At 38.3% G+C, this 27,979-nt stretch overlaps 1 protein-coding gene across 1 annotated transcript; it reads right to left on the reverse strand.

The window, feature by feature from the left end:
• Nucleotides 1-6,132: 6,132 nt before the first annotated feature.
• On the reverse strand, nt 6,133-27,775 carry jak3 (Janus kinase 3 (a protein tyrosine kinase, leukocyte)). The gene is made up of 24 exons (XM_071911742.2): nt 27,669-27,775; nt 24,832-25,038; nt 23,912-24,029; nt 22,752-22,869; nt 22,098-22,243; nt 21,389-21,698; nt 21,018-21,140; nt 20,727-20,884; nt 20,523-20,634; nt 19,438-19,618; nt 18,789-18,913; nt 16,979-17,110; nt 16,722-16,809; nt 16,251-16,375; nt 15,683-15,821; nt 14,201-14,352; nt 13,571-13,721; nt 12,640-12,770; nt 11,272-11,461; nt 10,640-10,764; nt 9,758-9,930; nt 8,458-8,575; nt 8,193-8,306; nt 6,133-7,467 (listed from the first exon to the last, which is right to left on the reverse strand). The coding sequence occupies exons 2-24, from the start codon at nt 25,028-25,030 to the stop codon at nt 7,348-7,350; spliced, it is 3,348 nt and encodes a 1,115-aa protein (XP_071767843.2). The 5' UTR covers nt 25,031-25,038; nt 27,669-27,775; the 3' UTR covers nt 6,133-7,347.
• Nucleotides 27,776-27,979: the final 204 nt, after the last annotated feature.

Raw genomic sequence — 27,979 nt, forward strand, 5'->3', positions numbered from 1 at the left:
TAGAGCAGTGACATGTACAGTAAGATTTTAGATTAAAGGGATTGTTTGGTTTTGGGGGAATTTGGCTAATTGTCCTACCAGAATCAGACAAACTTGTGGATGCCTTTTTTATGTCTCTGCCTGCAGTTTGAAGGTGTGATAATGGTTATCTTAGCTCAACTACAGGAAGTCTAGCGGATCAAGTAGCAGCTCCTCTCAAAAGGGAAGTAGACCTTTTAACTTGAATGAACCGGCTGTGCTTCATTCATGTACTGAAATATACATGAATGAACCAGCTCTGGTTCATTCATGTATATTTCAGTACATTGCAGACTACTTAATACAAGCAATGAACCAGAGCTGGGCAGGGATGACATCGACTTTTCTCCAATGGACCTCCATGTTCGTGCCAGACGTGGTTGCATACCAATATATACATTTATGAAGGGATATATAGTAATAGTTCACCCCCAAATGAGATTCAGTCATTATCTACTCACCCCCATGTCAGTGGAAAGTCCACTGAAGTTCGTAGGGCCATGAAACACGCAGCAACTTAGTCACTTTAGTTCCATCTCCAAACTATTCAAGCCATCTCTTTACAGTTTCTGAAGAAGTATAAAATGTCCATCAATTTCTTCAAACAGCTCGGGCAGCATAATCCAAGTGTTTTTTAGCCAAACGATTGTACCACGGGTCCAAGAGTCTGATATTTGTCTCATTATCTCTACATTTTGCTCACTGATGATAATGCTCTAGTCACATGTGAACCCAAAGCAGTCAGTAAAGTGGAGCGCTTTTTTTTTAGGTGAACTATTCCTGTAATTTTTATTAATCTAGGGGAAATTTGCTGACTACATATTTTTTCGGTAGCACATTTTTTTTTTTTTGCCTAGTTTCACAGTCATACACCTGGACACATTCGCACCTAGGAGCTGCCAAGTACAACAATTTCCCAGTGTTGGTCACCGAGCAGCTATACTGGAGCAGTTGGGGATTAAATGCCTTGCTCAAGGACACTGTGATGCCAGTTATCGAGCGTAGGGAGAGTCTTTTGTCAGATTTTCTCAGTTGTTCTGGGGATTCAAGCTGACAACCTTCCTAACACAAGCCCACTCCCCCTTTTAAATTATTATTATTATTATTAGTAGTAGTAGTAGCAGTAGTAGTAGTAGTATTCAAAACTGATGATGATGATATGTATGGAGACAAGAATTGGCCATAATTACAAATAAATTAAAAACTCAACAATAAATAAATGTAAAAAAAACAAAAAAAAACATAGACATTTGGAAATAAATATACATAAAAGTAACCGAGCATAAATAAGACATAACATTTAGATATCCACAGCATTAAGAGATTTGGCTGCCACTGCATAGGACAACAATGCTTCCCCTGATCACCTCCTTTCCATTCAGTCAGTGAACTTCGAGTTTGATCGCTTCACCTAGTGTCACCTAGTGTTACACCACATCCACCGAAACATGTTATCAGCACATTATTATGCAGCAGGAAATACAGAAATAAATAGGCCTACTGAAATAAATTAGTAGGGAATAAATGAATAAGGAAATGAAATGTGTTGTTATTAGTTATTAGTTTTACTCATTTATTTACTAAATTAAATTCTCTTTTATTTTTGCATTTTTTATTTAAAGATTTCACTGCATATTATTTTATGCATTTATTTATGTTTGTATGTATTGATAGATTTCTTTTTTTATTAACTTACACGATTTATGATTACGGCTGATTCTGTCCTCCATAGGGAAGTAAACAAGGAATAAATACTGCATTAATACTGATGCGTAATCATAGTTGTTACATAAAAGGTGGATTCAGCAAAACACTGAAAGGTCAAAGACGTTCAAAAAAGTTCCAACTTTGCTGATTATTCCATAAAGCATGCCAAGCACGCATTGGTTTGACTTGTTTGGTTGATATGGCTGACACTATTGTTTATGGCAAGTACATCTGGGCGGACTAGTTATGGGTACAATGCTACTGCTGCTATCTTTGTTTTTTAATTAACTGTAATTAACTATTAAAAAAATACAAATTATACAAAATATTCTTGTACACAATACAAAATATTTACATACACATACTATTTACATTCACAAGACAAAAGATTTACGTACATTGACACATTTTCCTACATAATAATAATAAATACTTTTTATTTATATAGCACTTCAAAACAAACTTACAAAATGCTTCACAACCAAGAGAGGTAAAAGACAAATACAACAGAAAGATCAGTGAAATAAAACAATAATAAATTAGTACAATAATAATAATAAAGATAATATTCATACTAATAATAATAAATAAAAAGGTAAAATACGATATGATGAGAGTATGTTTTTAGGAAGAGATTCAAAAGATGATGCTGACTCTACCGGTCACCTTTAGGCTTCAGCAGGAGCCGTCAGACGGTTCCTGCCTGAGGATCTCAGGCTGCACGCAAACTCATAAGGGATCAAAAGTTAGGAAAGAAAACTAGCGGAGAGGCCGTGCAAAGCCTTAAAACAAACAGGCAACCGATGAAGAGATGTTAAAATAGAGGTGATATGGTCCCATCTCTTAGTTTTAGGCAAAAGCCTTGCTGAGAATTTTGAACAAATTGGAGTCGTTCTGCCTCTTTTTGGTTAAGGCAATTAAACGGGGCGTTGCAGAAGTTAAAGCATTATTTAGCTAATTTGGTTTCTCATCTAAATAGTTGGGGTTACAACAACTTCCCCCTCGACTTTGGCTGTGTTGTCCATGCACATACTGAACCATTAGGCCAAAATCAATTGTTTTCAGTAGAGCCTACTTTGGCTGTCCAACCAAGGTGAAGCAGCTCAGCACCACGGACAGCGCTTTTAGCAACAGAACCGTCATCTCATCTGTGCGGATGATTTGATGTCTGTGCTGGCCTGTTCACTTTCTATTTGCACAAGGAAAATTAGGCTATAAGTAGATTTAGACAGACTACTGTCTTTCTACTGTATTATTAATCAATCAATCTCTCTCCCTCTCTCTCTCTCTCTTGCTCCTGAGTTATAGGCAGACATCATTCAAACACATCCTTGGTCTGTATTACGATGCACTATAGCCTATTTTAAATAGCCAAAAAGAAGGGAAAATAAACAAGGTCAAGATCTGGGTTTGTGTCATATGCCCAGTATGTTTTGACCATCAATCTTAATATTCCTAAGATAAGAAAAAATCATGTTATGGATAAAGAATTTCTTGAACTTGCTTGTAAATGCACTTAACTATGACATTTACCCATGTACATGTGCCTTAGATTTTGAGGGTTTTTGAGCGCCCCCCTATGAGCCAGTCACCAGGACTACCTAGGCTTATGTGCCTGTGCCAGAGAGAGAGAGAGAGAGAAAGAGAAACCGAGAGAGAGAGAGAGAGAAACCGAGAGAGAGAGAGGGAGAGAGAGAGAGACCTGTGTGTGTATGTGGCTCCAGCTTCTTTATCTTATCCTTGTCTTTTTAAATGTGATTTTTAATGCACTTTCACTTTTGATATGTCTTTATTTTCCTTGTATTTATGTAAAGCACTTTGAATTGCCGATGTGTATGAATTGTGCTATATAAATAAACTTGCCTTGCCTTGCCTAAATGACTAAGTGAATCTCATTAATCCTTTTACTCTTTGGCTACAGCCCTGCTTTCCCCATGACTGTGCACTTTAATTGATTATTTCCATTTTGTGAGACTCTATACTTTCCCTCCACTACATTTGAGAGGGAAATCTTGTAGGATTTGTTGACGGTAAGCAATGCATTAAAAAAACACCGGCCTTATCCTTTAAGATGGCAGCGGGGCCCAGTGCTGTCAAAATGCCAAGAAAGAAGAAACTAGACATTCTTTCTTATTTTCAACCCAACCTGAGTGATAAAGCAATGTGTTGAGGTGAATTTAACGTGTAGACAGACGACTGATGATCCATCTTTGTAACTGTCAAATGAAATGACTAAAGTGTAAAGTTTGCTACTGGAGAGTGAAGGAATATGTAGCTATCTATTTGTGTGATTGACTGTAACGTTAGATAAATATGTTGCGGTGGTGTGGTGAGTAACCCTAACCCTCAGATTAGAGGAGACAGACCAGCAGAGTTCACGTGACTAGATGATGCACAAAGTTAGTCAGTAATTTTCCACTCTTGTGTGTGATGAGTGTGATGTTCCAGTAACTTTCGACATTCCAATGCTCCCATGTGCACACACACACACACACACACACACACACTGACTAGTTATTCTATCTTATTCTCACATTGTGTACCCATCCTAGTTTGTCTCTATAAAACTATTGCATTTTCCCATTAACTTCAGTTCAGCCTACTCAGACAGACCAGTTGTATCTCTGTATGCTGTCTGCTGTTCTCTCTCTACATACGTGTATATACATAACAGTACATACATACAGTATAATGGCAGCTGAAAATGTGGATGTCGAAATCATCATATTATAGTTTAATCGACAGCCATCTCAAGGCTCCTCTTCTTTCTGTTTTTTTTTCTCTCTTTGGCAGCTGCTTTTCCATATCATTAAACAAGTATGTTGATTTCTTAAGTCTTGGCACTGGAGACTGGGTGGGGGTTTCTTTCGGTGGGTTTGTGGGGATCCTGGGGAAATTGGGATGGGATTGGGAGGGGGGTTACTGTCTGTCAGTCTAATTTGTTTTTGTCTCTTCTGCGTACAAACATCTGACCGCAAAAAATACTTGTCATTTTTTTTTTGTAAATTGTATCTCCTTTTTCTGTATTTGACCCTTTTTCTGTATTATTTCCTTTTTCTGAATTTTTATATTTTGTTACTTTTACTGTGCTTTTTTTGTAAAGCACTTTGTTAAATCTACTTCTACGTTTGTTCATTCATTCATTCATTCATTCATTCATTCATTCATTCTAGAAGTAAGAGTTAGCACTCCAGGAATTACTGTGGATTTTAAAACATTGCTCTCCATTGGTCAGCACTGGGCAACGCTGATAAATAGAAATCTCTTTCAATAATAATAATAATAATAATACATTTTATTTGTATAGCACCTTTCAAAACATAATTACAAAGTGCTTCACAACAGCAAAAGTAAAAACAGAATCCAACAAAATGACAATAAAATAAAAGCATTATAAAAAGAACATAAAAGTAAGAATAAACTAAAATAAAGTATACGATAAGATATTAAAATAATAAAACAATAGAATTGATTATTAGACATACACAGCAATTAAGTAAAAGCGCATCTAAAAAAGTGCGTTTTTAAAAGAGATTTAAAAGAGGACAAAGATGTGGCTTGCCTGATCTCCTCCGGCAAATCACTCCAGAGCGACGGGGCCCTGATACCAGAGGATCTCATATGGGATTAAACATTCATTGATATACTCAGGGGCCAGTCCCATCCGGGCCTTAAAAGTGATAATTAAAATCTTAAAATTGATTCTAAAACGCACAGGTAGCCAGTGTAATGAAGCTAAAATTGGGGTTATATGTATTCTTTTGTTAGAATTAGTGAGGAGTCTGGCAGCGGCATTTTGAACTAACTGAAGTCTGGAAAGGTTGTGTTTGCTAAAGCATGAGTAGAGTGAGTTACAGTAGTCTAGACGGGATGTGATGAATGCATGAATGACAATTTCCAAGTTCTTGGGAGACAGAAAGGACCGGATCTTAGAGATTCTGCGTAACTGGGTAAAACAAGACTGGACAATTATTTTAACATGCTGATTAAAATTAAGATTATCAAAAATGACACCAAGATTTCTGCAGCTAGTGGTGATACTGGTGGTGATTGAACCAAGTTGTGGTGAAATGTGATTACGTGTGGTGTCTGGGCCTATGATAATGACTTCGGATTTGTCTGTATTCAGTTGAAGGAAATTATTCGACAGCCAGATCTGAACTTCATTTCGGCATGCCCTGAGAGTGATTAATTGGTTGTTACTGGTGGGGTCGAAAGAGAAATAAAGCTGTGTGTCATCTGCGTAAAAATGGAAACTAATATTGTGTCTGCGGATTATGTGTCCTAGTGGTAACATGTAAATGGAGAAAAGCAGGGGGCCAAGGACTGACCCCTGAGGTACTCCACAAAACAAAGATTCTATGACAATAATAATTTCCAAAAGAAATGGCCACTAAAAGTCTTTATTTCAAAAATGGTTGATGACCTGCATTCTAACAAAATAATATATATATATAAAAAATAATAAAGTTAATATAACACTACTACAGTATAAATGTAGATAGGCAAAATGTTAGATGCAAAAAACATTCTTTGGCGTGATCATTGCTAAATACATATACAAAGTCAGCATTAGGGAGACAGTAGCCCTGACGCAAAGATAAATATTACAAATCCTTCTTTTCATATTTCTCTAATTCATCGTACCTTTCATTTCCTGAGTTGTTAAGTAAGTAACTTTATTTATATAGCACCTTTCGAGAGCAGAGATGCCACAAAGTGCTTCACAGAGGAAATAAAGCATAAAGATACATACAGACATAAAACACAATAAAAACAAACGTAAATAGAAAATTACACGAATGCAAGTCTAAACAAATGGGTCTTGAGCTGCTTTTTAAAGGTGTCCACAGTGTCCACAGATCTTAAGTCCAGAGGGAGAGAGTTCCAAAGTTTAGGAGCCACAACCTCAAAAGCACAGTCCTTTAGTTTTTAGCCTAGATCGAGGAACAGCCAGCAAACCCTGATCAGAGGACCTGAGAGACCTGCTGGTGACTTTGAATTGGATTCTGAATTTGATGGGGAGCCAGTGAAGAGCGATCAGAATCGGTGTCACATGAGACTTTTTTGGAGGACCTGGTCAAGAGTTTAGCGGCAGCATTTTGAACCACTTGTAAACGATCCAGGGATGTTTTGCTGAGGCGGGTGAAAAGGGAGTTACAATAATCAAGACGGGACAATATAAAAGCATGAATTAACATTTCCATCTCTGCTTGAGACACAATGGGCCTGAGCTTTGCAATGTTTCTCAGCTGGAAAAAACACAAGAGCGAATCAGACACTTGACATGTTGGTCCAGAGTCAGAGCCTGGTCCATAGTGACACCTAGATTTCTTATGGAGGGTTTAACCGACAAGGTAAGAGACCCAAGACCATCCCTTATCTGGGAGGGGCAAGTAGGAGGGGCAGCAATAAGGATTTCTGTTGTTATTACTGTACAAAACAACAGACTGATATCTGTGAATATTGTTAACTATGTTTTGGATGTTGTTCACTGCTGTGTGTGTGTGTGATGCTTTCTGGCCTTTGCAAACTGAATTTCAATCAGGACAGTGAATGGTATTATATTATTTCACAGCTCTCTTCCATGAGTTCAACCAGGAGGTGCCAACAGGCTCCTTCTCAGCCCTTCAGGTTCTCTCTCTCTTCCTGAATGATGCTTTCAATTTCATCTCCCAGGGTGGAGAAACATGGCCGCTCCTCATAGCTGAATGTCCAGCAGTGCCTCATCAAACTGTACACCTGGTGTTACAAAGAAAAAAAATACAAAATGTGATTATACTAGGAGTGATAAAGTGATATTCGTGTCATACAGCATGTCAATGAAATGAGAATGATGTGAATTGCAGTGTCTAATTAAAGAGCTGCATGCCAAACTGAGATATCAACTAAAGCTTTCAGAGTTTCTGGCAGCAGATGGTGGAAGGAGTGAGACGCAGGTAGAAAAATAACTTCCAACATGTTGATCCTCTTCAGAAAAGCCAAAGAGAAACCTTTGATGAAAGGAGCATAGATCGTCGACAGGAAGCACCGGGGCTTATGGGAAATGTGGTCTTAATTTTGAGAAATACCAACGATCCCACTGCTAGGAGATAGAGGCTAAAAATCGTCTCAATAACGGTCTCATTTGTTTACAGTAATTATACCAAAGTATCATAATTAATTTGACAATGATATATTCATGTTTAAAAATGCTACACGTTGTGTTTTGCCTTGTTTCATGTTTTCTATGCTGTTTTTGCCTCTTTTATGTTGTTTTTATTCTGTTTTTGCCTTTTTATTGTTCGATCTTATTGTTGTTACTTTACTTTTTCTCTTTTAGTAGTTAATGTTGTCTTTGGACTTTCTTTTATTCTGACTGTAAAGCACTTTGTAACTGTGCTTATTATCATCATTATTATCATTATTATTTTCCAAAATCAATATAGAGCCTTTTGGAATAAGTGCACCATGTGGAGCGAACATACCCTGGGTGGGCAGTTTGGAGGGGCAGGTAGCCTCCAGTTCTCCTTTAGAATAGTTGCCAGATGCATTGAAATGGACGAACCCTGCATGTCGTTTCCAATCTCCTGCATGTACAGCTTAAACAGTGAAAGGGAAGAAACATGTTATAACGAGACAGGGGGAAACTGCTACTGTACTGCAATTTGATGAGAAAATAACAAATGTTCTAATCACTTCATAATTATTATAAGAATATTGCCTATGCATGAATGTATCTTAACCACTTACTCGTTTTGGGTTGCGGTTTTTCTCGCAGTAGGAGAAGAGCTCGTGAAGAACCATTCCAAAACTCCAGACATCTGACTTGTGGGAGAACCTGGACTCGGTGATGGACTCTGGAGCGTACCTGAATTAGATGAGCAGGGTTCGGCCATTAGAACAGACTAGAGAACAATCACTAGTGACTGACGAGCTACGAAACACATTGGAAGTGTCATAAAGAGGGGTTAATGTTGTGAATGTGTGAATGTAGTTGTGTTACAATGTTAGTTGTTAGTTTTCGTCTCCACCGGTGTGACCAAGACAAATTCCTGTGCACTTATTGTACTTGGTGAATAAAGTGATTTTGATTCTTTTGTAAGAGCATTAATTAATCTATTACTTCTATCAACCTCTATTGGTGACCAGTGGGAATTACAACATCATTCCCCTTGAGTTACGGTGGCCTGTAATTGACACAAAGTCACATTTCCACACGAGTCAACAAAGATCTAGACATCAGGAGTGCATCTTGCCCAGAAGTTATTGTGATCATTTGTCATTTCCCACACTATTCACTGCTCTCATTCCACGGAGGATTAAGAGGCTACCGGATAAGTTCATGACGGCCTTCCCCCACTACCCACATCCCGCCTCACTCCACCTTCCTTCACCCTCATCGTGCCTGAACATGTCTACCCCGCTTCCACAGCTGACCACTCTCCCCACTCCTGCAGGGTGATATTATTTGTCTTGTTTGCACAGTAAACCACCCCGGAAAGGACATTTTCCAACTACTTTGACGTGTGCATGTCTAGCCTGGCTGGTGTTTCCCCACACCACAGGTTCTATATGATAACACACACTAACACAGACAGGAGCACACAAGGGCAGGTAAAACTCTAACGAAAACTGAAACAATTCTAACATGAACAACAGAACAGAACAACAATAAAATGGGGAAAGAATGGGGAACATGCCAAACTGCATTATGGGCGCACTCTGTCTCTCTCATCCCCCAGTGCCATTATAATACTGCTTTGTCATTTGCTTTTTAGACTTGAGAACGAGGCTTTTTAGCCTTTGTAGCTGAAATGTAGCACTGTTGCACCTGGCCAAGTAATCCTGGAGTCATTGGTATATATTGTGATATATTATGGTCATTTTGTGCTATGGTGCAGTAAAAATGTTACATACAGTATATTAGCCCTTTAATTTGTGCTCTGTACATACTGGTTTGTCAAGCAACCAAGTAGAAGTTTCCTGTGTATGTTTGGTGTTAAAAATTGGATAAAAGAGGACTTGAGTTTTAAAAGATGAAGAAAGCTACCAGAAGATGGGGCTCTCTCCAGGCTGCGTGACTCGGTAGTACTCCTTGTCAGAAGGAATAATCTTGGTCAGCCCAAAATCAGCGATTTTCACCAGCGACTCACTGGCCACGAGGATATTCCTGGCTGCGAGGTCTCGGTGCACGTACCGCATGCTCTGCAGGTACTCCAGTCCCTGGGGGAAAATAAAAAAATAAAACTTTCTACCTTTCCTCTATGGGTCTTATTTCTTTAACTTGCACTTCTGTATGACATCCATTGTCACAGCGCTGTGTAATGGGTAGACTTTTGCTGCCATCCTACAGATGGTGAAAATAAAGCGGATTTATAGACCCACAAGATATGAAGAAGGCTCCTTTTTGCTTAAAGCTATCTTCTTTCTGACAATAATTGTTATCTGAACTTTGTATAACACAGTAAAACAAAACATACTATTTGTCCCATCTACTGTAGCTTTGACCCTTGCACTCCTTACTACTGGCTGCTTGTAATGTTGATCATCTATGAAATTAGGCTTATTCTACTGTTGCACCTATTGTACGCTGTCAGCTAAATGCCTAATTTGTAAATGCAAAAGAACACATTTCACACTTATTTCAGAGCATGGTCTAGAAGCTTCAAATTTCATTCAACCCAATCTTCTATCAATTCTATTTCAAAACACTATACTGTATATCCATTTAAGGGAAATATCCTTACTAGAAGTCATTCAATATCTCTAAAATATAAAACATCCAGACTCAAAGTGTCATCATTTTATTATTCAATACTTCAAATGCCGAACCTACCATTTTGTTTGTGCTGTTACTGTTTTTTCAAATGATGGATATCTCATTTTGGACTGAAACACGTCAAATAATGAAAAGCTCATGTCTGATTCCTACCTTACAGATCTGAGAAGCAAAGAGTAGCATCCGCCGGGTGTTAACGATATGTCGGCTGTTCTCTAGGTAGACGATGAGGCTGCCGTAGGGCAGGTACTCCATCACCAAGCTCATACTGAGGCGACCTGCCAGACGTACGGATAGGCAAACAAGTTTAAAATAAGCAGAGGGAAACCCAGTCAGGACAGCATAGTCTCTCATACCCTAAAAAAATCAACTCTTCAAGAAACACTTCAAATGCCCTTCCATCCCTAAATCCCCCATATTTTCGTCCTCTACTTACACTGAATATGCTCCTCTTTTGGTTATTTAAAAAAAAAAAAATACTTTTTCCTCCTGGCTGCTATTTCTTTAACCAGCAGTCATCTATCATACATGAACAATCAAGCTAACAAATATTAGGTTTTGGTATTATGTAACCAAAGAGGTGTGTGGACATATTGAATAATAGGGGCCAGAGAACTGAACCTTGCGGAACACCACACCATTTTTACCAGGAGACCCAGAGAAATTAGTAGAGGAAGAGAATATATATATCAACCCAAGATCAACTCTAGATTTAGTTGTCTACCCATTTTGTTGGATTATACTGGGATATCATGTGCAGTGTTTGCAGAGAGTGTATTTTTTACCCATGCTGTAGCAGATCCCTTTGTATTTGACGATGTAGTCGCAGTGCAGAACGCTGAGGGTGTGGATCTCTTTCTGGAAGTCCTCCAGTGTTGACTGCTTGTTGGGCTGCAACTTCTTCACAGCAATTAGCTCACCGGTGTTATCGCCCAGCGGGTCGTAGCGACAAAGCTCAACACTGCCAAAGTTCCCCTGGAAAAATGAATCAAATTAAAATGCAGGGATTTTTTATATATATATCATCCAGAATAAGATCTGCTCCATGGAAAATTAATGGGAAACTGATATTGTGGACACAGACAAAGTTAGTTTCTAGTTTTCATATCCAAAAGGGCTTTATATAATGGTAGTGGCATCAGTTCTTAACTAGAAAAAAAATCAGATTATACCCAGAAAATCCACCAGTTCATTGTCTTTTTTATTCTTAAAATGAGAAGCAAAACAATCTTAATAAGAGTATTGTAAGGAAAGTAGGGTCAACATATCCAAAGTCTTATCAGTGATGAAGTGGAGGGTAAACCCACCTACACCTAGTTTACCCACCCTTTAATTCTAGTCTACCCATCTTTTTAGACTAGTATGAACCGTTATGATGTAAATATATTCACATTTATATCATAGTAAGTAATATCAAACTAATGTAAGCCACATGAAGAGAGAGTCTTTTAAGAGGAAAAAGCATAAATTACTGCTTTTCTGAAAATATAATTGATTTTGTTTACATTGGTGGTTGTTTGTGTCTAGATGATCACCGACTGAACTTCATAACGTTGTATTTGCCATGACGTCATTGCTTATTATTCCCCTTTAAGCAGAGATGGCTTACTATCTTATTAGGGTTTATCAGGGACAATGTTTAGACCAGTACTGTCCTCTGGGTGCGTTTCATTCGTTGTTTCAACCGGCCCTCGTTGACTTCCCCTCGGGGGAATCCCCTCCTCCATCTTAAATGCCGTTCCATTACTCTGATGACTCAAGTGAACTTTCTGAGATCGACCCTTCAAGGGCCAAGGGAGCGAGTCAACAACTTCACAAGCGCATATTTCCCAGGATGCATTGTGATCGTCCGTCACTTCCGGTGCACGAACAGGTGATAAATATAAATGCAAGTAAACAAACAATATTTAGAGGATTTAGACATATTTATGAAATGAACTCATCTGCAATATTTCATTACTCATTGTTCTGTGTAATTTTTTATTATTTATTCTTATTATTAATTATTAGGCCTACTTAAGGGCAAGTGCATTCCATTTCAAATATTCTGTTACGTATGGTGCTACATTACCAAGTACCAAGGGGAAGTGAAGGACGACCTGTTGAATGACTAATGAAACGCAGCTTTGGTGTCTCTGGTGCACCATACTTACCTTTCCCAGTGGGGAGATGTAGCGTAGGTGTCTCTCCTCAAACACCGTCTGGTCCTGGTGGGCGGGGCTAAGGGCTCTCCAGAAACTACCCCTCTGGGCGACGGGCTCGGCGGCGTGCAGTATCACATAGTCTGCCGTGACAACAGGAAGGCTTTAAGTTTTCTGGTGTAAGAGAAGAGCCTGATTCCAAAACACTATCGCCCATGTGTCCATTTTGAAAAGTTTCTCTCAACCAAGGACTTGAGGACCAAACCAAAAGACACAGTAGCATAATTTATTTAAATTTTGTGCTATCAATCATTTGTTTAACATGTTTAACACTTTTTGCAAATGGTGGATATCTGATTTGTTCAAATCCTGAATAATTCCCTCAAATCCTAAACAAGTCTTCCAAAATCTTTTTTGTTGATTTGTTAATGAGAATATAATGCACATTTGAACTGTACTTGCTGTAAATTCACATATTCGCTTCCTCAGTTTTGACATATCTCCTTCATTTTTATATTTTATAATATATTAATGGTTTTTTCATAATGGCTCCACTATTTCATATGGTATACATACTGATACCTTTCTATTCTATATAGAGCACATAACTGACACCAGCATACGTAACCCCACATTTTTTTGACATTTTTGATTGCTCATTTTTTACTTTTTGATATTGCTAATATTCTATTTGTCTTTTTCCCTGCTGAATCCTATTACATTTGCTGCTGCAACAAGCTAATTTCCCCACAGGAATCAGAAAAGTTTAATATCTCTAAATAATAACTATTATTTGAGCGTTTTTTATGTTTTTAATTGAACTGAATTGAGTTAAATTGAACTGAACATACTTGGATTTTTTTATACATTTGTGGTTTTTACATGTATTGCAAATTTCTGTGCCCAAATTCATGATCAGGTGAGCAGAAATTCACATTTTTACCTGAAGTGATGAGACTGTTGAGCTGCCGGATGATGCTGCGACAGGACGGTCTGAAGGCCGCCTGGTAGTGCATACACTGACCAATCAGATCAGCCAGCTCCGTCCACTGGGAGGGAGGCAGCTGCTGGCAGCTCTCATAGAACTGTTGCTTCTACACACACACACACACACACACACACACACACACACACACCACATTTTCATTTTTATCATTAACTGCACCAGGGCTTTATTCTAACTTTTATTTTTCTCTCATTTGTCAATAAAAATAAATAAATAAATCAGATGTCATGGCAGCAGGGTGACCTAGTGGATACCGTCCTGTAACCACAAGGTCCCGGGTTTGATCCTGACAACGACCAAAATGCGTCTATGTGTTCTGTGGAAGTGGCCATGAGCAAGATACTGAACCTGTGCTCATTGTTAGGGGGTGTTCCTCCTACAATTTGTTTTCTTTGGTCTGAATCACAGCGCGTGCTCTCTAAAGAATCTCAGCTAAAGGCCTAGAATGTAAATATAAATCATATAACAGCGGCTAGAGAGATTTGTCACCTTATCTCACGCTGTGGGTGAAGTGTGAGTGATTTTGTGTACAGTCTCTCTGAGTGTTGTTGGTAATTAGAGGTTTACCCGGTCCAGGTCCCAGCCCTGCAGCGGCACGTCTCCACTGTTGAAGATCTCCCACACAGTGGCACCAAAGCTCCACTTATCACACTCCAGAGTCAGGCTGTCCGGGGCCTCCAGCACCTCCGGGGCCACCCAGGGGATTCTGTCCAGCACCACTGAAAACACACACACACACACACACACACACACAAGGATTCACCACAATTGAAATAAGTGTTTTAAGGAACACTTTCTTGGGCTATCCTCTGGGGATAAATGTACATGAACTGTTTTTTTTTATCATGTATTTTTCTATTTTCAAGATCAAAACAAATCAAATCAAAGTATGTAGGTAAGTGCACACACTCACACAAGCACACCTACACACACACATACGAATGGACATATATGCACAAGCAGAAACATTCACATTAATTTGACTGAGACTCAACTAATTAACTAACGAATTTTCAATTTCAATTTTTTGGAAGTGTTGATGGCTGCAGGAGAAGAGAGTGGAGGAGGCAGATATGTAGTCAAGAAAAAAAGTTGGGTACTACCTATCACAAAAAATAATGGATATTTGCAGAGTGAGTTTACAAAATAAAATAGAAATGATCTAGAACACAATTGGTTTGTTTTTGATGTGCAGTAATTGTTTAAATAATTCCCAAATAGAGATATGATGCAAGATTCTGTTGTTTTCAGATTAAATGCATTTAAGTTTGGCATTAAGTCAGTGCAGACCATTAACAGTTCAGTTCAATTTCTAATGATTAAAAAGTAAAGCTGAGAAAGTGAAGTGGTCAGCTGTCTGAAGACTGTTGTTACCGACAAGGAACACCATCATGTCCGCCAGCTGAGCCCAGCTTGAGATGGTCTGCAGTATAAACTAACAAGTAACACAATCATTAGCTGGCCACCAGCAGCAGGGAAAGCTAATTTGGATGTAAAAACTAAAATCTGATATTCTCTCTTCCCACAGAACTAGTTCCCCATTCATGTTTATGGATATTTCTGTTTATTTACTTATCTATGTATGTCTTCCCTACTCTGTTTCCCTCTCAGACTATCTCTGTCTCAGTAAAGAGACAATCTACCCAATCTGCTTTAAAAAGAAGAAATAGAGGGCATGCAGGTGACATAACACACCCTCTGGCAGCCATATTGGAGGTCAGCTCAGCAACAGTGGCTGTGAACAGCTGGGTTCTTTTACATGTGACCAGAGTGTTTTGGAGTAGAGACTAGGGCTAAAGACAAGACAGTTTACTGTGTCACAGTAACCATCACACTATTCACTTTTACGTATAATATTACTGAAAGGATCTGCAGCCACACCACAACAAGCTGCATCAGCTAGCTCTCTGTTTCTAGCTGCTTGTTTTCTAGATATTTTGCGCACAGCCAATTCTCCAACAGACCTCCATGATGGCACCAGACATGGCTGCTGGGAGATTTGCATGTTTGTAATACAACTGCAAAACCTCTATAGAAAACCCTCCTTACCATCCTTGCCCAGCATTGCCACGTTGATGCCCGGGTCGCTCAGCTTGATGAAAGGAGAGCTTCCCTGCGACAGGTCGCCTTCTCTGGCCAGCAGCAGGTTTTTGGTACAGATATTTCCATGGACGATGTTCTTCTCCTCCTGATGTGGCAAAGACAAATCATTTGACTAACGATAGTCTACTGTAGCAGTCAGTCTTTAAACTTTTTCTGACCGAGGCCCAAACTGGGTTTGGTGTGTCATCCAGGGCAAGAAACTGACGTATTCATCCACAGTGATTTCTAAAACTGCCACTTTCACAGTTTAACCAGCCAATTTGATAGATTTGATAGATTTGAAAATATGTATACAAGTCCCATGTCCTTTCTCATTTGCAAACACTGCATATATCCTGATATAATTTGTATAATTGTATAATTTCTCATTTATGTAATCCAACATATATTTCATTTTCTATCATATTTTCATATTTCATGCTTTCATTATTTTTTTTTATTGTCCCAATATGTTCTACTGCTGTTATTTTGCATGCTCGTCAGGTAATACCGTACGTCAGGATGTTTATCTTACCAGAAAGTTGAGGGCAGACGCTAGCTGTTTGGCTACGTCAAGTTTCCAGCTCACTGACACGGATCTCTCTCTCTTCAAGTAAAGGTCGAGGGCCCCGTACTTGACAAACTCCTGCACCATGATGTCTGTAAGACACAGTGAGGCTTGTTTTTACAGCTGCTCTTCAAACGAAACACTGAGTCAGCAAAGCCCATCAACAGAAAATGACACGTGCGACAAGAGTGGCTCAGGTCCTGCTCAGGTCACACAAGGTTGTTCATGTTGGAGGTAATGATCGTTTTACTGAATTTGAAGATCTGGTGGAGAGATTAAATTACCAAATATAATCAAATGTTCATCTCATACGTAAATTTGCAAGGTTTTAACAATCAGGCCTAAAGATCAGACATCAAAGCCACAGCTACAGATATCGCTCTGTTCCCTAATAATGGGATATTCGAGAAAACTCTGGGATTTGTCTTGAAGACTTACTTTTTACTCCATGAACACTAACACCATAGACATGGAGGAGGTGTTTGTGTGAAATCTGACTCATCAAACTGGCAGCTTCAAAGAATGACTGAAGGGTGAGAAAAGAAACGTTTATTTTACTTTATATTCATTTTTTATACTAATTCTATGCTTGTAAAGAAAAACAAATCCTTGCAATAAATAAAATATTTAAAATAGGAAAAAACCCACCAAAAATCATTACATTTTTCACTGTGTTTTCGCCCACAGAAACCCACCTCCCAACAGTTCTTGTGATTGGCATCAAGCTCTTTCAGCAGGACTTCTGTCACGTGTCTCTCCCCTTCACGAATGTCTGTCTTGCTTCCTTTGAAGATCCGAGTGAAGGATCCCTGTCCAAGGCTTTCGTCCTTAAGGGAAAAAATACATACAGAACCTCCAGTAAACTTTACCTCATCATAAACAGTAGTAATAAAAGTAGTAGTAGTAGTAGGGCGGTAGGAACAGGAGGACAAGAAAGAGGAAGAGGAGTTATAGGAATTGGAAAGTAATAGTCTTAGTAGTAGCAGTAATAGTAATTGGCCTTAATAAGAGGAGGAAGAATGAGAGGTGGTAGTGGTTGTAGTAGTAGTTGCAGAAATAGTAGTAGTATCAGCTGTACTTGTAGTAACTGCACTAGTCATCGTAGTAGTAGCAGCAGCAGTAGTGGTAGTCGTAATAGAAACACAAAAATAAGAATAATAAAAAAATAGCCATCTATTCATCTGTCATTCCGATCATGCATTAAAGCCCTCGGAAATAATATGATATTGTTGATCAGAAACGCAAGTACGTTTTGGGTCCTCTGTGTGTCATTCAAGCAGCAGATCTACTTCACACTACTTGGCAGTTGGCACGCGCGCATTTTGTGTGAGCGAGAGAGAGAGAAAGAGAGAGAGAGAGAGAGAGCGAGAGAGAGAGAACTTGAAAGAGCAACAAGAGCACAACAGAGGAAGGGATGAGGCCGTGAAGATAGATGTTATCAGATGGAGAGAGCACAGAATCCACTGATTACACTGCAGTAAGTAATAAATAGCAATAGAAAGCTGTTGCTGCATTGAATATTGGCCTGTAGCTGGCATCCAATAGTGTTGCTGTGTCGTGTGACTGTCAGCCCACATGGAATAATGAGCATTGATGACTATTTAGCCCCTATGGGATGGAATAGTGTATTAATGGTTTGCTTTTGTATCATCGGATATTGGTTGGTGTGTTCAAATAATTGGTTAAGTCTATGTATAAAATAAATTGATAAATAACATGTGTTTATGATCTAATCATCACATCAAAAAAATGAGAGATTTGGTTAGATTTTGGTTGGCATATGCTGATTGCATCCTTTTTATGAGCAGGACAGGAGAGAGGAGAAGAGAACAGGAGGAGGAGAGGAGAGGAGAGGAGGAGTGCGACAGACAGATGAGACCAAAAGAGCTGCTGGAGAGGTGAAGAAGAGGAGAGCATCAGATAGACAAGACAGAGTTAACACAGTTTGTCACAGTTCAAAAGTGTCACACAATAGAAGCAGAAGCTATGAGACCAGGGTTGGTCAATTTTCAAAATTGAACAAAGCATTGGCAACATACAATCTATATGACTGCTTCATCAACGTCAAGGCTCTTATTTTTTCTTAGGGTTTTACTCCTGCTGCTGAAAATAAAAATAATAATGAAGTTGAATGAGAACTCAGATTGCACTCATTTTGTTTATTTTGATTTCATGTTGTGAAAGCCAGCCTACACACCTGACCGGAACCTTTTGGTACAGCACAGTGTCTCACATCTTATATTCATTTTAATCTGAAATAACTTGAAAATGGTGCAATTATCGGGTGAAAATCTAAAGATTTCTGGGCTGGGCTAAGCCCCCAATGTTTCAAGATCCTAACAACGCCTCTGGTAGTAGCTAGCAGTAATAACCGGAGTAGTATTAACAATAGTGGTAGTAGTACTAGTAGTAGTAGTAATAATTAGAAGAGGAGTAGCAATAATAATAGTAGTAGAGGTGGTAGTAGTAGTAAGTAAGTAAGTAAGTAGCTTTTTCCATTCTCACCCATTTCAGGTCCTCATATTTGATCATGTGGAACTGGATGTGATTGAATTTGTTCCTTTCAGGTGTTGGGGATCCTTCAGTTTCTACAGAGCTGCTGTTGCGTATAATGCTCAGATTTGTGAGCTCTGCAGGAACAGGAACATGTTCATTGTGAGGAATCATGTAAGAAAAAAAGAGGTAGGCAGGCTACAAATAAAAAGACAAATATCTCAACTCATTGTTCAAGTGAGAAAAGTGTGAGTAGCTAGTGTGAGTTGATATGATTATTATGGGTGTGTGGTAATATTGCCTGAATGGGTAGGTTTCTACTTTGTGATTATTCCTGTAAATAAGAATGTGCTTTTAGTCAACTTGCCTGTTTAAATATAGCAAATACCCAAGTGAGTGTGCTTTACTGTGACTATGGGTTATGACAAGAAATAGCATACTATTACTATATTTACTATACTATCAATAAAACATGGCTAGCCAAGGTTTGATCAGCATTGTTTGAGCATTTCTTTGACTAATCAGATTGCTTGGATAAAACTACCCATTCTATAATAAGGGTTCAATCACACATATATGTCTTGTAAGATAAGTTACAAAGTTACTGCTGTATATTTCTATGGGTTTCATATGACCGTACTCATAGCTTGGGGTGATATACCTTTGGGTCGTGGAGGACAGCAACGGCCCAACTTGACAGGTATCTCAGCAAGGAGCAGCTTGTTGTGTTGGAAAAATTTGGTGAGCTCTCTCAAGCTGAGAAACGATTTGTGGACACCAGGGAGACTGTAGTGCTCATTCTTAATAATGAGACAGTCCTTATAATCGAGTCCGAGTGTGGTCTGCAGAAATGAAATTGTTGCATGTAATTTTCACAGTATTGAAGTGGCTGTTGTTGTAATGTCATTGTTCAGAGAGATGAGTACATCATCTGCAAATACTCTATTAGTGGAATGGCCCAAATGCATAAAAATATCTGCCACCTGGTTTGACATCACACAGTCTTCTAGTTAGGAATGTCCACGTCGCTATGTGTAATTAAAGGTCACAATTTTAGTTTTCACAATCAATTGCTGTGAAATGTTGGCCTATAAGCAATATTTAAACATTTAATTTCATTTAGAATGTTCACTGATGAAAAATGTCAGATATTGATAAGATGCAAAAATCTTCCTCAAATCAAAACTAATAATCGTGATTAATAATTGTGATAAATATCTAGCAAAATTGGGATTAGCCATAATGGTACCACTGACATGCCCTTGAGCAAGGCACTTGACCCCCAGCTGCTTAGTGGCCAACAACAGAAGCCTGTGGTTGTACACGGCAGCTCCAGGGTGAATGTGTCTAGCTGTATCAGTGTGAACCTGGGCAGTGATGAAAAAGAGCATCCTACCCTTCCCTTGATGATGGTTAAAATATTCCAACAATGGGGGAGATATGATATAAAATAAAAGATTAAGCTGTAAAGCTCGGCTGCCATGCAGATGTTTAGCTTCACTTCTAGTTCAAAGGGAGTTCATCAATGTCAAGAATCTTGAACGTTTTCGATGCCATTGTTTTAAAGATAGATTTTCATTATATCAATTGGCTTTGTGACACATATTGTTATTGAATGCAGCATTTTCAATGTTAGTGAAAACAGGGCGTCACAGACTAAGAATGTCAAATCGGGCAGGAAATATCTTTTTTCCATCAGGCCATAATGTACATAAAAATGTGGTCCAGCCATCAGACATTCTTTACCTGAACACAAACAGTGAGGAAGAAGTTGTCATAGTTCTTCGGACTCTGCCGGAGCAGGAATGTGCCACCTTTAAATCCTGACTTTCTCAGCTTGTTGACTGCAAACTCTGATCTGATCAAACAAGATTTAAAAGAACTTAAGATCTAAAACAGATACATTTGAACGGTTGCAATTGGTTTCAATATATTTGAAAATTGGCTCACGTGATTGGGCCATGACAGTGGTTTTGGATGCCCTCCAGTAGACTTGGTGGGGCAATGTCCTGACAGAAGTAGTGGCTGGAGTCTGTGGTCAGTCTGAAGTAACCATCAACAAGTGACACAAATGAAAGTGCCTCTTTCAGACTCTGGAACCTGGCTTCCTGTTGTGCAGATAAAGGACAAATAAATGTGTTTTCTTCTTCTGCACCAAAGCAAAACCATAAAAATATTCAAAGCTACACCTAAAAGAAAATTCTGATTGGGAATGCTTTGAATGTTAAATATGTCCTTCACCAAGCATCTGTCATCTTTGCGGGTCACTGTCACCATCCTGCTGTCCTGGGGAACCTGCTCATGGCACGCCCTCTTTATACTGATGTCAATGATTTCTTGGAAATCGCAGAAGGTCTGCCACTCCTACAAAATAATATTTGTGAAGAGGTTGATTATTCCCTTTATGGCTGAAGATCTTTGACTGCAACATGCATGTCCAACAAAAACTAAACGACAAAATCCACTGGACTTAAAATGAAGAGTTGAAGGTAGTTGAATCCAGGAAAGACGTTTCGCCAGTCTCAGATGAGTGGTAAAACGTCTTACTACCTGGATGACTGAATGAATCTACACAGACTTAACAACATGCACTTTGAACTATTTGTTCTTACCAGGGCACTATCAGGATGACCATTTCCACTGGTTTGAATTCCAGCTTCCCCAGAGATCCGGATGACGGTGAAAGCCGGCTCCTTGGTTGATTGGGAGGCTGAATGTTTCACTTGAAAGGTCTCGCTTCCAAGAGAAGGCTCGACGCCGGCCAGTTCGATCAGGTACTTGAGTTTCAGGCTGCACTCATCCACCGAGCAGCAGCCAAGCTTCTTTAGGAAACACTTGAGGGTGTTTCGGATTCGATAACGATCCAGGCGGTTTCGCTTTTGGATGTCATGGCGATGTATCTTAGGAAGGCATGATTTGTAGCTGGGAAGAAGGGCATATGATTTGGTGTAATGACTACAAACTGAAATTAATGAAGAGTTTTGTTACAAAATTAGATGTCCAACCACTGATAGCACAAAATTGAATCAAAGTATGTTACTTCTGAAAGGAAAAGTCAATTTTAAGAAGTTCTTGTTTGTCAAAATGATCACACTTTTTAATGATACTGAATGATGAACTTAGGGTGTTTACTTTTCTTCTTTTTGACCAAAATGGCTATATGGCAATTTAGTGTACAACTTTTGAAATATTCATATCCTGTGTAAGGAATCCAAACTGTTGTTTACACCCTGAAGCAAAATAGTATTTTTCTCAACTCGAACTCACTACGATTTTTCCCTTCCAGCAAAAAAACATATTATGTTATCCAAATCTAAATACCTGACTGTCTTGCAGAGCTCTCTTACACTCTGGTGGCGTTCTTTAGCCATTCTCCATAAGTCCAGCACTGCAAGGCCGAGGCATTCCTCTTGGGCACTCAACGGCGGAGACACGCCTGCCTCACTAGCCACAAAGTCATTACGTGACTGTGTGCCGAAAGAAATCAAAGTCAAATAACATGGTCAATATACAGTATGGACAACACATGCAACTGCATTGTCATATTGCATGACATTGTACAATATTAAAGGTGCTATGTGTAGCATCAATAAATCACATACATTTTTAGACTTTAGTGTAATTACTGTAAACAAAGGAGACCATGGTCGAGACAATTGGTAGCCTCTTTCTCATGCTAATGGAATTATTACTGCTATAGTGCTTCTTAAAATGAAGACTACGTTTCCCATAAACATGGTTGATTCCTTGTGATTTTGTGGATGGCTTTTATCCAAAGAGCCTCTCAGTGCTATGAGACATATTCTCCCCATTGAGCCATGCAGGACCAGAATCACTTCAGGGTTATAAATCATATTTAACAATACACAGAATTTGATGTAACCATGTTTTGTGTTATTAAACTAGCATAAAATTATGTAGCAGAATGAATCTTTGTATAGTAAATGTTTTTTTTTTAAATATTTTGCACTTTACCTGAGCAAAGAGATAATCAATGACACAGTAGTCAAGCACTGGACTGATTCTGTCTCTCGTCAGACTGTAACGGTAGGATGTTCTTGGCCCTTGCCCAAGCCAGTTTCCAAAGAAAAACCTTCACACCGATAAGAAATCCATTAATCATCATGACATGAGATCATTACAAACCACTCACGTCAATGCTGTGAAAGAGCTAATTCACTTTTTGACTCATAAAGGGCATTGTGTGATTGTACTTCTGTGGTACTGAACATAATGCCATATAATATAATGCCATAATGTCAGTATGCTAGACTGGGTTTGACTTTTGCCTGCTGAATCTTATCTCATTTTTTATCTTGCTATAATGTCACTCCATGTTGTAAATCTGTCATACTATTTTTCAGTTCCTCATTGAAATCGGATGGAAGACTCACTATTGATCAGTCTCCATCTGTTGGTTAGTTCTGTCATCCGTCTGTCACACGCAGTATCTCGCTGATCAAATTTTGATAAAACTTGGGGAAATGATGCATCTCACCACTGTGTTCCAGCAATTTCAAAATGACACTGATCGGCCCAGCGTGTGCGCTACAACATTCGTTTCTTCATCTACATATTGCACAGAATATCTCAGATGTCACTGATAGGATTTTGAAGAAATATGGCAAAATGCTACATTTCACAACTGTGTCAGCACGCTACATCGTTTGTGTCTTCATCTAGTATCACGTGATATCTCAGGCACAACTATCTACAGTATATAGTTGTTGTTTTTATTATTTTTAATCGATCTGACTGGTTCCATATCGAATAAAACAATATTATATATAAAATAGTCTGACACTGCAGGTTCTGCAGATTGAACTTGTGACAGCTTCTCCCATCTCCAGTTACCTTCACTACAATGCCTATCATCTCCACCATATTTTGCACCAGAAATCTTGCCTTTCACACAATAGCAACTTTCTGATATTATGATTAAGTGAATCTGATTATTTCTACTGTTAGAAATATATAAATAATTCTATACCTTCTCTTCCTGTCTAGCAGTCATCCCTAGAATCCCCCAGAATTAAACCTAAATATCCCTTCTTTAAAGCATGTTGATACAGTGTAATGTACTGTTGTTTCTGGAGAAAATGAAATGTGTGATTCCTCAATGATTTTTCACCCACCTGACTCTGAAGTGGACTTGAATGTTTTCATCGGTGTTGAAGACGTGCGTCGGGGCGTACCAGAACGACAGGTCGGCAGATGCCAAAGCAAACAGACTTTGGTACACTGGTAGGATTCCTGAGGAAAGATCACCATGACAACATGACTGATCTGGTAGGGCAACCAGCTCCCGTGTTTGTAAAAAAAATATGAAATCTTTGCCTTGCACTTCCACAACTATTAATGTCCTTGCTATTGTCTGTTTGTAATTTTGGTGATCTAGGAATTTAATTTCATTTCATTGTTGCACTCCCTGTTAGTTGCTCTGCATAATCAACTAAATGCCCCAAAATGTAAATGTAATATTAGAAAAGTTATCTCCTAGTATTACAAAAGATTAAAGTAGATCATAAATTCCAATGAACCAACTTTTCAACAACATATTTTTCTTTGTGAAATTCTCTAGATGAGTGCAGCTAGGGTTAGATATGATATTGGTCTTTTATTAAATATCAGATATCAGCCAGTCAGTGTCTCCACCTCTGATATGATGGAGCTTCCTCCTGACCACAGCTACAGAAAAACAGACTGGAAAACCTGAGATGTTTTTTCTTTGCATATTTTAGTTTTTCATTTAATTGATCAGTAATGGTTTTGGAAAATTCATTATTTATTTAAAGGCAGTAATGTCTCCCAGAGTTTCTCTACCATTGAATAGGTGTGGTGGGTCTCTCTGCCTTAAAGAGCTGCTGACACTAAAAGAATTTCATCAGTCTGGGTTTCAGTGGAGAGTTTTAGTGTCCCACGATGGTCTAAAGGCTTTTCCACCCTGACAAGAAGAAAACTCTGGGGGAAACACTGAATACTTGAAATTTTTGGGGGGCATAAATATATTGAATATCAGCAGCTTCTACAAAACAAATTGGTATATCAGTATTACCACATTTTTGGGCTGCTTGGATGCAGACATTCTCAGCAGAGATGTGGCCGGAGGATATGTGTATAGTCGTGTCATCCTTCGTCGCAGGGAAGAAGTAGAGGTGGACTTGTAAACCGGGACCAGAACTGGAGCTGGACCGCAGGCTGCCCCCCCGGTCCCTGTTCACCAGAGGGGCCGACTCTTCCTCACTGAGATCCATGGGCACTTCTGAGGACAGAAACAACAGACTTATAATTACTGCAAAACTCTATCTTAAATTAATCTTGTATAGAGACTTCATATCCTATCTAACACTTTACAATAAGGGTACAACAATTAAGGGTTAGTTAATGCTTAATAAGCATTAACTAACCCTTAATTAACAGTTACTAATGTGTCTGGTAATCATTTACTAATGATGTTCATGTTAACTAAGGTATTAATTTATACATTATTTAATAGTCATCTTTATACACTATTAAATAATGTATAAATTAATACCTTAGTTAACATGAACACATTAGTAAATTACATATTAGTTAACTGTTAATTAAGCATTAACTAACCCTTATTAAGCATTAACTAACCCTTATTAAGCATTAACTAACCCTTAACTTAGTGTACCCTTATTGTAAAGTGTTACCCCTATCTTTCATGAAACAACTGTACAAAATATTATCAAAACAAGTGACACTGCATTGGAAATTATCTCACTCCATTGCCATATTTTTTTCATTAATTTCAAGAAAAATAAGATAAAATAAGATGCAGTTATGGGATGGATTATACCACTGTTATGTTGCATTATGTCACATGGAGTATACCACTGTTATGTTGCATTATACCACTGTTATGTTGCATTATGTCACATGGAGTATGCCACTGTTATGTTGCATTATACCACTGTTATGTTGCATTATGTCACATGGAGTATACCACTGTAATGTTGCATTATACCACTGTAATGTTGCATTATGTCACATGGAGTATACCACTGTAATGTTGCATTATACCACTGTAATGTTGCATTATACCACTGTTATGTTGCATTATGTCACTGTCACATGGAGGGAGAATTCCCATCATGACTGAATGACGATTTGAAATGTCAGACATAAACCAATGGGAGTTTCCCATCAGCTAGGTTTTCAAAAATGTGAGACAAGGCTCTTCAAACTCTACTGTGACTGAATCAGGAGCAGAGGATATTATATAGTATATAATATTATCTTACATTACCGTAATAGGTTTTCAGATAGCTTACAAGTACATTTTCACTTACTCAAGTATAACAAAAACAATAAAAACATATGAAATAATTTTGTTTACTGTGATAGCATAAATCTATCATAAGTACAATATGACAAAGCTTGTTAACATTCTTTGAAAACATCCAGTCTTGTCATTATTTGACATATCAAATTTAAACACAGATGAATAGTAGTTATAGACAGAATTAAACCATAAACCATGCCTATATATAATAATAATAATAATAATAATAATAATAATAAACTGTATTTATATAGCACCTTTCTTAACAAGGTTACAAGGTGCTTTACAATAAAATAATTAGAAAAATAAAATAAAATAAAAAACAGTAAAACATTGGATACAGAAAAGGAATAAAACAAAGAGCAAACAGTGCAATTGTAATCGGGGAAGGAACTAAACCATACAGAAACCAGAGAAGCCATACACAACATGATATTTAAAGGACATTTTGTTTAAATATGCTGTAAGAAGATTAAAAGAATGTACTAAGTGAACAGAAAAAGTTATTAGGATACATTAAGATGTTAAATTCTAAAACTGACAGGAAGCCAGTGAAGTGCAGCTAAAATCGGTGTGATATGTTCATATCTTTTTGAACCAGTAATCAGCCTTGCAGCAGAATTTTGGACCATCTGCAGCCGATTTAGAGAGCTACGGCTGAGTCTGGAATATAATGAGTTGCGATAATCTAATTTGGTTGCAACAAAGGCATTTACAACTCGTTTTCGATCAGCATGGGAAAGAAATGATCTTATTTTCGATATGTTTCTCAGCTGAATAAAACATGATTGGACAATCCTTGTAATTTGGTCCTTAAAACACAGGTCAGAATCAAATAACACACCCAGGTTCTTAGCCACCGGTTTCACATTGGCTGATAGGGTTCCAAGTTTGTCCTTTAAAAGGCCTATCTGATCTGGAGGGCCAAATGGGACAATCTCTGATTTGTCTGCATTCAGCTGCAGAAGGTTTTGGGACATCCAGCATTGAATGTCAGTTAGGCAGAGCTGAAGGTAAGCTAGACTGCTAAAATTTGAAGATTTGAGTGGGAGGTTCAGCTGGGTATCGTCAGCATAACAGTGAAAGAAGATATTATGATTACGAATGACCTGACCCAAGGGGAGCATATAAATTGAAAATAGCAGGGGGGCTAGGACTGACCCTTGTGGAACACCACATGTAAGATGAGTAGGCGAAGAGGCAGCATTTCCCATCGCAACAGACAGAGTTTTATTAGAAAAGTAGGAACGCAGTAATTCAAGAGCCGTGCCACTGAGACCAGCCCATTTTTCAAGGCGATGCAACAAAATGGTATGGTCCACCGTATCGAATGCTGCGCTTAAATCTAAAAGGACCAGAATTGATATATCATTTATTGTGACTCTTTTTGACAGAATTTGGTAAATAAAGTATAAACACAACTGAATAATGGGAATACATATAGCTATAAATGATATACCTAATCTAATGTGACAATTTCTTACATTCTTTAAGATGTAACATGTAAATTCAGATTCAGATGTCAAAAGAAATAGAACTAAACATCACAAATGTGGTATCTATTGCACTGGATGTACTATTACCTTTACTTTCGTGTGGCAGAAGTCCTCATCTTGATCATTTATTCCTATAAACCAGGTCTTTGTTCTGTAACTTCTGCGTTCATGCTTTGTGTGAGCAGTAAGTGAGGGCGCAGATTTCCTGTTTTAGAGCAGAGAGTGACACTATCACCACTAACTCACTTCCTTGAGTTGAGTTTCGTGAGTTGACTGTGAGTCACTTAACACTTATATCAACACTGAGAAAAAATAACTACTAAATACACTACCAGTCAAAAGTTTGGACACACGCATTCTTCTTCTTTAGTGTTACTATTTTCCACAGTTTAGAATAA

The sequence above is a fragment of the Centroberyx gerrardi genome, chromosome 9 (assembly GCF_048128805.1).
Source record: "Centroberyx gerrardi isolate f3 chromosome 9, fCenGer3.hap1.cur.20231027, whole genome shotgun sequence".
Lineage (NCBI taxonomy): Eukaryota > Metazoa > Chordata > Actinopteri > Beryciformes > Berycidae > Centroberyx > Centroberyx gerrardi.